This window comes from Otolemur garnettii, unplaced genomic scaffold, assembly GCF_000181295.1.
Source record: "Otolemur garnettii isolate 467f Iridium unplaced genomic scaffold, OtoGar3 scaffold00046, whole genome shotgun sequence".
Lineage (NCBI taxonomy): Eukaryota > Metazoa > Chordata > Mammalia > Primates > Galagidae > Otolemur > Otolemur garnettii.
In genome coordinates, this window is record NW_003852441.1 from 3,495,076 (window position 1) to 3,505,189 (window position 10,114).

The 10,114-nt window shown below is 42.9% G+C and overlaps 1 protein-coding gene across 2 annotated transcripts in view; it reads left to right on the forward strand.

Annotated features, from left to right (window-relative positions):
* The first annotated feature begins 586 nt into the window (after positions 1 to 586).
* LOC100947565 (zinc finger protein 260-like) overlaps positions 587 to 10,114 on the forward strand; it is a 13,523-nt gene continuing 3,995 nt past the window's right edge. For both annotated transcript variants that reach the window (XM_023514020.1, XM_012806063.2), the window contains exons 1-4: positions 587 to 1,046; positions 3,985 to 4,073; positions 6,894 to 7,041; positions 7,307 to 7,408. In XM_023514020.1, the coding sequence (XP_023369788.1) occupies positions 965 to 1,046; positions 3,985 to 4,073; positions 6,894 to 7,041; positions 7,307 to 7,408 (421 nt within the window). In that variant the 5' untranslated portion in view covers positions 587 to 964. The remainder of the gene's footprint in view (positions 1,047 to 3,984; positions 4,074 to 6,893; positions 7,042 to 7,306; positions 7,409 to 10,114) is intronic.

Here is a 10,114-nt window from a genome sequence, read left to right on the forward strand (position 1 = left end):
CAAAGGACCCAGTGCTCTGAGGGAAGGAGGCCGAGGCGTGGGAGCCACCGAACCTGCCGGGGTCTAGCACGACAGTAGCCAGAACGAGAGAGCATGGGTAGAGGTCAGGATTCCTGGGCTTGAGGATACCCTCAAGCGTGGGACAGGCGTGAAGCTCTCGGAGGAAGAGCTGCAGCCGCGCCTGTCTGGGGAGGGCGACAAAGGGGACCAGCACACTGGACGGGACCTCTGCTCTCCCAGCCTCCCCCTCAACAACTCGCAACAGTCCTTGACGGTGTGTGAAACGCTCCGAATAGCACCCGTCTGCCTTCGCCAGAGGGACCAACATTAACTCTTCTTTTCAGCGCGGGGCGAGGGTTCCACTAAACCTACGGAAGCAGGCAGCGTCTCGGAAGTGTAGGAAAGGGCTGGGTTCAGGTGCTCCGGACTACATTTCCCAGGAGCCTCGGCACGCACTTCCGCTTCCGGCCCCGCCCTCGCGGCGCGCTCTGCGCCTGCGCCCAGTGCATTTGTGCGCGCCCTTCTCGGTCGCAGGGGTGCTCCCGGGATCTAGCCCCTAGAGGCACAGATGCTGCGTTGGGTGTCTGTGTCCAGCAGGGGGTTGTCATATGTGGAGCCCCGGCTGCGTCCTGGTCTCTCTCCCCAAGCCCCCTGATTCGACTATATAATTCTTTCTGCTGGAGCTGCGGTGCCGGCTGTTTGGGCTCGGCCATCTTGACCCGGAGCGTTTCTCCGGGTTTTCTGTGTGCCTGGTGGTGATGGTGGTGGGGTATATTTAATATCTGAGACAGTTCAGAGTCCTTTGCTCGGAAACGGGCTGAGAGCCCACGTACCCTGAAGCGCTTGGCCAGAAGGTGAAGCACGCAGTGCCCAGGACTCCCAGTGGTTGGGCCAGGTCAGAGACCGACGCGTGTGCACCTGGGTGCCCTGCAGCAGACTGTGTGGTGAAACCGTTTTACAGAGGATGTTAACGCAGGAGGGGATGGATTTCAGAGATCGTTTGTCTACATTTCAAGAAAGCTGCACTGCTCTTGATACGACTGTAGGCAAGTTACTGAACTCTTATGTTTTGTGTCCCTTAACTGTAAAATGAAGTTTATTGTGCCTGCTTTTAAGTTGTGGTTGTAAAGATTAAATGGAATTTTGACATGAGGCACCAAGTAAGGGCTCAATCAGTTATAGCAGTTATTACTAATAGGCATCTATCTTCTCACTTATGCACAAAAAAACCCCCTGAAAACCAGGAAGGAGAACTAATTTGTCCTAGGTTTCTCCGTCAACTGGCACCTAGTAGAAATTAGAATGTAGATGCCATCACTCCCAGCAGGGTGTATCTTGCATGTCAGGCATGTTGGTAACAGTATTTGTACATTGTGTATAATAGTCTGTGTTCCTGGGTGTCTTACTCTGCAGGGCCTTGGGTTAACGGTATTGAGACCTGCCTGTGTTTAGGACTTCCTGGAGACTGAGTACTGAAGTTCTTGACTTTGAGGTTAGCCAGGTGATTACGTGTAGGGTCTCAGAATGAGAAAAGAAATGCCATGAAAAAAGTTCAATCCAGAATCTGTTGTCGGATTTTCTGGAAGAATGCTGGGAACTCCCAGGAGGAGATACAGAGGACTTGGGAAATGTTGCTACACCCAAATGGTGGTGCAAAGTTGTGATTATGGAGGATTGCACCCACAAACTCCATAACAGAGGAAGGAAGTACAAGTGAGAGAGGGTTCTGCCGTTAGTTGGGGACCTGCCATGTGCACACATACATGTTTTTAGTTTGTGTTTACAGCAACCTTGTAAAATGTGTGTGGGCAGCACTGAGACCTTGGGCAAGTTAACAGTTTACTCATCCGTAACAAGTGATTTATGGAAAGTCCCTGGTAAATGGTGAGTGTGTGAAGAATGGTAGTAATTTTACTAATGTAATTCCCTTTTTATTTGAAGCGCTGAGAAAATAAGATGTTTTATCTCCATACTATTTCCATTATACTAGCTGCCTCTCTGAAGGAGACAGGGGCAAGTCAGACTCCTTGGAAGGAGAGAAGGAAATGGGCAGGTAGAAGCTGATGATTTGATTTGATTTGGCATTATTGAAAAATAGGAGAGCCCTAGTCTCTCTCTTTTTTGTTTGAGATAGAGTCTTATTTTGTCACCCTCAGTAGAGTGCTGTGGTGTCATATCTCACAGCAACCTCAATCTGTTGAGCTCAAGTGATCCTCTTGCCTCAGCCTCCCTAGTAGGTGGGACTGCAGGTGCCCACCACAATGCCTGGCTATTTTTCTGAGACGAGGTCTCACTCTGGCTCATGCTGGTCTCAAACCAGCGAGCTCAGGGCAATCCACCCACCTCGGCCTCCCAAGTGCTGGGATTAGAGGTGGGAACCACCACACTCAGCTGAGCCCTAGTCTCTTGAACCTTCCCCATGCTCAGGTGTAGAGCTGAGGCCTGTATCTGCAGAGTCCATGGACTTGCTGCCCAGTGTGGCAGAATTAAAAAGTGTTCTCTCTTAAGGAGATACAAGGGGATGACCCAGATCAGAAGGGACTTTTGTAGTCTGTTTGGCTTTCCTACAACATCCTGCACTCAGCTTCTCTGATTATTTGGAGGGCCTGGAATTTATGAGTTCCTATCTCTACTTTATCCCCACTTATTGTCAATGTCCAGCATAGTGCAGGAGCAAGCATCTTCTGGGGAAGTGGGGCTTTGGGAATATGACTAAACATACTGATCATGCCTTTTTGTCCTCATAAAACAAAGTATAGAGAGAAAATACCATAATGTTGATATGCAGAACGTATGAAAATAATAATTAACTGATGATTAAATGACCTTTCCTGAGTGCTTATTCTGTACCAGATACTGGTTTGGGCCCTAATTTACATTAATGCACAATGTAGCAAGGTAGGTACTATTATTATTCCCCCTTTTAAAATGAGGAAACTGAAGCCTGGAAGTAACTGTGGTCATACAGAGCCAGCATTTAAATGTAGGCAGGCAGACTCTAAGGCCTCTGTTCTTATGAGAAAGGATTGTGGGAAGCATGGATTTAAAAAAAATTGTGAAACCCTGTTCTGTTTATAATGACTGAGGGCTAGAAATACTTCTTTCCTAAACAAATTTACAAGTTTTAAATACTGCTTTTTTGGAGAAGGGAGAGGAGGATTAAAGAAATAATAAACTGGAGGATACTAAGAAAACACAGAACTATATATAGATCCATAGATAGTGAAACTCTGCTATCTGGAGATAAGCTCCAAGAGGTGCTCAGAGAATATGATCAGCAGTTAATCAAAATGGGTAAGTAAATCATGAACAGGAGGTTGCCTGATGGCCATGGAATCAGACAAAGGGAATGAAATGGATCATCCATTAATTCATTCACAATACTTCGGGCCTACTCTGCCAGGAATTTAGGGCGTAGGGGTGAATGAGATGACACACTGCAATTTAGTGGCTTGTATACGGTGGAACAGACCTAAGATGGCCACAAACTTACTGTAGGCCTGGAATATTCACTCACAGTGAGATGGCTGAAGGTCTCTGTGACCATGACTGCTGGAATGGGCACTGCTGTCTTTTGTCTCTGTGAATTCCTTTTTCTTCTATAAAGTTAAACAGTTTCTCTATTTGTGAGTAAAGGAGTTGAGGCTAGAGGTCTTTAAGCCCCTCTCCAGCCCAAGTATTAAGTGTTATTTTTTATTTTGGGCACAGGGAACTTCATGCAGGATCCTCATGATTCAGGATCTACAGTTCCTGCAGATCCTGAATCCAGTTAATGGTTAGACCTTCCCTGATTAAGTTTATGTTCATTCTGTCTTCTGAGGTTATCTTTGAAGCCTCATCACTTAGATGTCTGTGAAATCCTTCAAACCAACCACGTGACAGCCCAGGTCAGGTGCAAATTTTGTTAGAAGTGGTGGTTTTCTAATCTAATAGGTGTGCAATACATAAAGATGACTGGATTCCTTTATATCGATTTCCTTCCAGCTCTGCCGTCTAAGAACTCAGCCCTTTCCCACAAGGGATGTCTTGAGAAAGAAAATATGTCTGCTCTTTGCCAAACAACAAAGTCCCAGGTGAGTTGGGGTTTTTCTCTGTTCCCTCAAATCTCATTTTAATTGCTGAAGCTCATCATCTCCATTAGCAGCAGCAGTTTGAGAAGATAGGATCAAATGTGTGAGATAGACTGCCAGCAAGATGGAGTTTGTGTGCTCCTCAGTTGTGTGGAAGTAGCAGAAAGGGGCAGGAGACACGGCAGACCCTCCCTTCAGCTGACAGTGTGGAGACACTGTGGATGGGAAAATGAGGCCTCTTTAGCAGATAACTGGGGGAGATGACTCCTAGAACATGGTAGGGTATGAATCAAGCTTCTGTTTGTTTGCTTGAGACATTTAGTGTAGAAATACAAAGGCACATGAGATACTTCTTGCTTCCATCTGCTTGGAATCTTTCAGGGAAAAAATCTGTGTGGCAAAAATCAGCAGATGTATTGAGGGACCACTCAAGAAGAAAGGGCTGTAGGGAGAATGGTGTTTGAATTTTAAGGAACATGAGCAAGTGTGTCTAGCTGAGAGAGGTTCAGCTTTCTTTCATTCAACCAAGATTTTAAAATCTTTCTCAGCAGCTGTCAAGCTAAAGCAGTGAGATTTGAAGTGGGTCTTGAAGCGTGAGTAGATTCTTGGAAGATTTGTAGAAAGTCAGTGACATAAATTACTTAGAATTGAGGATACTGATTCTTCTGACAAAGGAAAAAAGGAAGTGAATTGAAATAATGGATATTTTGTTTCATAATAACTTAAAAGTCTTTTTATATCCAATGTTCTTTCCTAGAAATAATTCACAAGCTTGCTGTATTTCTTAGTTTCTTGTTTACCATGTCTTGCTCTTAACTTTAAGATAGCATTAAGGCCAGCTAAACATAGGCTTGGGTGGGAAGCTACATTCTTACTCTGACTTTTGTTTTACAGGGCTCAGTCACTTGGTTTGGTTGAGAAGTTTTAATGGGCCTTTGTTGCTCAACACCAACATATTTCTCACTGTATGAGATCTGGAAATAGTTTACTGTGCCAATTATGTGAAGGCCCAGATTTCTGGACTCTGTATTGTAGAGTCCAGTAATAGGTAAAAGAATGGGCGAGTTCTTTCTGAGCTTAATCTCTTCTTTGCCACACATATCTAGGAGCATTCTGCATAAACCAACATTCTGGCTCTTTCCAACCTATTCCCCTAGAGCCAACGCCCTGGTGAGCAATTGCTCTGCCCTCATAGTTACTAATTATTTTGCCGGTGTATATCTAGAGTCTACATCTGAGGCTGGGTGCAGTGGCTCATGCCTGTAATCCTAGCATTCTAGGAGGCAGCATTCTGGATTGCCAGAACTCATGAGTTTGAGACTAGCCTGAGACAGACCTCTTCTCTAAAAATTAGCTGGGTATTGTGGTGGGCACCTGTAGTCCCAGCTACTCGAGAGGCTGAGGCAAGAGAATAGCTTAATCCCAAGAGTTTGAGGTTGCTGTGAGCTGTAGTGCCATGGCATTTTACTGAGGGTGACAGGTGAGACTCTGTCTCAAAAAAAAAAAAAGTCTACATCTGTCTGGCTCTGAGTATCCATTTCTTCCACTCAATACTAATACGAAATTTAAAAACACAAGTATATTCAAGTGAGGGGGGAGGAGGGAAAGGGGAAAGAGGAAGAGGGAGAGTGATTGGCAGGTTCCCACCTAATGTGCACAATGTAAGGATATTTAGCATAGCTCCCTGGGTGAAGGGCTCAACTATAACTTGAACTTTACCTTAGAAATGAAAACAGTAGGCCTGGTGGCTCATCATCCTAGCACTCTGGAGAAGAGTGGATTACTTGAGCTCAGGAGTTCAAGACCAGCCTGAGCAAGAGCAAACTTCATTGCAAACTCCATCTCTACCAGCCTGAACAACAGCAAGACCTTGTCTCTAAAAAGTAGCTGCGTATTGTCTCGGGTACCTGTAGTCCCAGCTACTCCAGAAGCTGAGGCAAGAGGATCACTTAAGCTCAAGAGTTTGAGGTTATTATGAACTATGACACCATGGCACTCTACCAAGGGCAACAAAGTGAGACTATGTCTCAAAAAAAAAAAAAAAAAAAAAGAAAGAAAGAAATGAAACCTGAACAGTGATACCCTCATATTAATCTTAAATAAAAAATGAAAACCAATAAAAGTAAGTAAATAAATATCCAATTCCATTGTCAAGCCAATCAAGTTTTCATTATGATACCTTCCACTTCCAGGTGCTAATTCATGAAATAGGGATAGCTTATAATAACTGCTGTAATCAGTAGACCTCAGATATACAGTGGCCTTAATACAGTAGAGGTGTATTTCTTGCTCTCACATTTGTGACTGGGTCAACAGACTTGACAGGATGCCAGTCAAGGACTTGAGTTAGCCAACACTGTGGCATCTTTAACACATGACTTGTAAACTCACTCTGGGGGTTATATCCATCCTAGCCAGTCAGTAGGGGAAAACAACAGGGAGGAGTGTATGTGAGTTAGCCTGGAAGTGGTAAGCATCTCCTTCTTGCATTTGATTGGCTGGACTCTCACATCTATCAAACTGCAGAGGAGGTTGGGAAAGGAAAGGAAGCAGTGTGTTTTTAGCAGCTTCTGACACTTATCAAACATTAGGTTATTTACAACTATTTGCTAATATAAGCTGTAAATAGATATGATTCTTTGTTTATAACTTTAAAATATTTCTAATCATTTTCTTATGATTGAGTTCTAGATATAAAACTACTGTTGAATTATGACCAAAGGGTCAATAAAATCTTAACTCTGACTCTATGAACATAAGTGAATCCATTTCCTCTCCACCTCATCCATCTTCCCTGTTTCTGCCTTATTCCCTTTTCTTCAGACCCCCATGCAGGTGTTTCAGGGCTCTGTGTCATTCAAGGATGTGGCTGTGAACTTCACTGAGGAAGAATGGAAAGAACTGAACCCTGCTCAGAGAGTCTTGTACAGGGATGTAATGCTAGAGAACTACAGGAACCTGGTCTCCTTGGGTAACCTTTTTGTGATACCTTTGCTTTCTGAAGATTCTTTTGTTCCTGTTGGGGATAATAACTGATGATGCTGTGGTTATTTTTTCCTCCTAGGATCTTAATCATATCTTTAAACTATTTCTTGCCTTATTTGGGCAGAAAATATTTTATTGCTTTCAACAACTAGTTATCTGCTTTCTAAAAGGCAACAGACTCGAAGTGAGAATGGGGTGGTCCTTTGTCTTTTGAACTTTATATTCACATTTTGTTTCTTTCCTTGGAGTAGGGTTTCCGTTTTCTAAACCCAATATCATCTCCCAATTGGAACAAGTGGTAAACCCACAAAGACAAACAGAGGAGGAAGAACTGCCAAGAAGCAGCTGCGTATGTAAGTAAGAAAAAGGCAGATCACATCTTTTAAAATACAAGTTAGAAGTTCTTCCCCAAATCCTCTAGTCGTGTAGAGAACATTGAAGCCTGCATAGTTTCACTTTCACTTGATCATATCAGAGCCCAGACTCAAGGAAGAGAAACTTCCTCTGTAAAGTTATAACCCCAACATTTAATCCAGAGGTAACCTCATTGCCAGGAATTTTATAAGATTGTTCCCCTCTCCTGTTTATAGCTGGAGTCTCTTACTCATTTGTATTATACTCATTATAACTAGTTTTTGCTACCTAAAACATATAAAGAGAATGAAAGAGCTTGAATAATTTTAAGAGTATAAAATTGACTAATTTGCTGAGTAGATTTGAAAAATGAGGATGTAACAGGCAAAGATAATTCCTAGATTTTCTAGGTATAGATGTATGGAAGTTTGCATTCCTGAGATGGAGAATATAGAAGGAGTAGCAGGTTTGAGGGCTGGAAAATAAGTCCAGTTTACCTAAGTTGTTAAGGATTTATAGAAAGTCTAAACCAGTGATTCTCAAATAGGGACATTTGACAATACGTGTAGGGTGCTGTGGGCATGTAGTGGGTAGAAGCCAGGGATGCTCCTAACACCCTCCAATACATAATACAGCCCATAGAAAGACTTGTCTGGCCAAATGTCAGCAGTGCTGCAGTTGAGAAAATCTTGTCCGAGTGGTGATGTCTGGAGGCTAGATGAATTTAAGGAGGATATATGTCAAATGTATCTTAGTAAAGGAAAGAGTTACTAATTGGTGGTACAAATTTGGGAATCATCTGAGAATGTATGGTAATTGAAACCATGAGAGTAGATGCAATTATCCCAAGATCATGAAGAGCTACAAGAGAGCCTAGAGCCCTAATAAACACAATCATTCAAGTATCTGCAAAACAACAAATGCCAGGTGCAGAGGCTCATACTTATAATCCTAGCACTCTGGGAGGCCAAGGAGGGTGGATTGCTTGAGCTCAGAAGTTCAAGACCAGCCTGAGCAAGAACAAGATCCCATCTCTACTAAAAAAAATAGAAAAACTAGCCAGGCATTGTGGCAGGTACCTATAGTCTCAGCTACTTGGGAGGCTGAGATAAGAGGATCTCTTGGGCTGTAGAGTTTGAGGTTGCTGTGAGCTATGATGCCACAGCACTCAATACTAGGGCAACTAAGTGAGACTCTGTCTCAAAAAAAAAAAAAATTACATGTACATATTATTTTATAATTTCAAAAGTAGGTAAATACATAGATAAAAAACTAGTGGAAAAAATAATAAAATGGTAATAATTTTTAGTAATGGGTGATAACAATGAATATGTTATGTAAATGTTTATATTTTTAAAATTTCTCAATATAATTAAAGGAAAGGAAGGCTAAAAAGCATACTAAAGGGCCAGGCGCAGTGGCTCACACCTGTAATCCTAGCACTCTGGGAGGCTGAGGTGGGTGGATCACCTGAGCTCACAGGTTTGAGACCAGCCTGAGCCAGAGTGAGACCCCCGTCTCTAAAACTAGCCAGGCACTGTGGCGGGCGCCTATAGTCCCAGCTACCTGGGAGGGTGAGGCAATAGAATGGCCTACGCCTGCGAGTTTGAGATTGCTGTGAGCTATTGACACCACAGCATTCTACTGAGGGCTACAAAGTGTGACTCTGTCTCCAAAGCAAAAAACAAAACAAACAGAAAAACTGCCAAAACCAAAAGGTATACTAAGAATGGTTGGATAGAGTTGGAAAACCTAGTCAGATTAATTGTCATGGAACCAGCAAAAGAGGCCATTTCAAGAAGGAGGAAAATGACTGACAGTGTTACATGCTGGAAAGTCAAGTAAAAAAGACCTTAAAAATGACCACGAGAATTAGTACTAATAGGTTTTTGCTTCTTTTGGCTAACCTAAAAGTGGGTTAGTCCTCTTGCTACAGCTTCTGTCTTCTGCTTCACTTACACTGCTGGTTTTTAGTTTTCATTTTCCTACATTATATGTATATAAGGTTGCAAATTCACAGGTAAAGATTCCTTTAAAAATACTTCTCAACTTGGCTTGGTGTCCGTTGCACAGTGGTTTTATGGCACCAGCCATATACACTGAGGCTGGCGGGTTTGAACCAGCCTGGGCCAACTAAATAACAGTGACAACTGCAACAAAAAATAGCTGGGTAATGTGGCAGGTGCTTATTGTCCCAGCTACTTGGGAGGCTGAGGCAAGAGAATCGCTTAAGCCCAAGAGTTGGAAGTTGCTGTGAGCTGTGATGCTATGGCACTCTACTGGAGGCAACATAGTGAGACTGTCACAAAAAACAAAATACTTCTCAACTTAAGGCATATGTGCTATTTGTTTTATGCATAATAAGACCAAAAAAATACTTGCAAGATCCCCAACTTACAAAGTCCCATTTCACCACGATAAAAAGTATCTCACTAGCTAGGAGTTATGGCAGGCACTTGTAATCCTAGCTACTAGGGAGGCTGAGGCAAGAGAATTGCTTAAGCCCAAGAGTTTGAGGTTGCTGTGAGCTGTGATGCCATGGCACTCTACCCAGAGTGACATAGTGAGACTCTGTCTCAGAAAAAAAAATGCTTGTGAATAGGTTATTTTGGTTAAATTTGCCTGGTTTTCCTGAAAGTTTGAGAAGACATATTTTGAACTTTCTCACTGTTTTCCTTGTGTCTTCAACACTTTTAAAAGCCCTC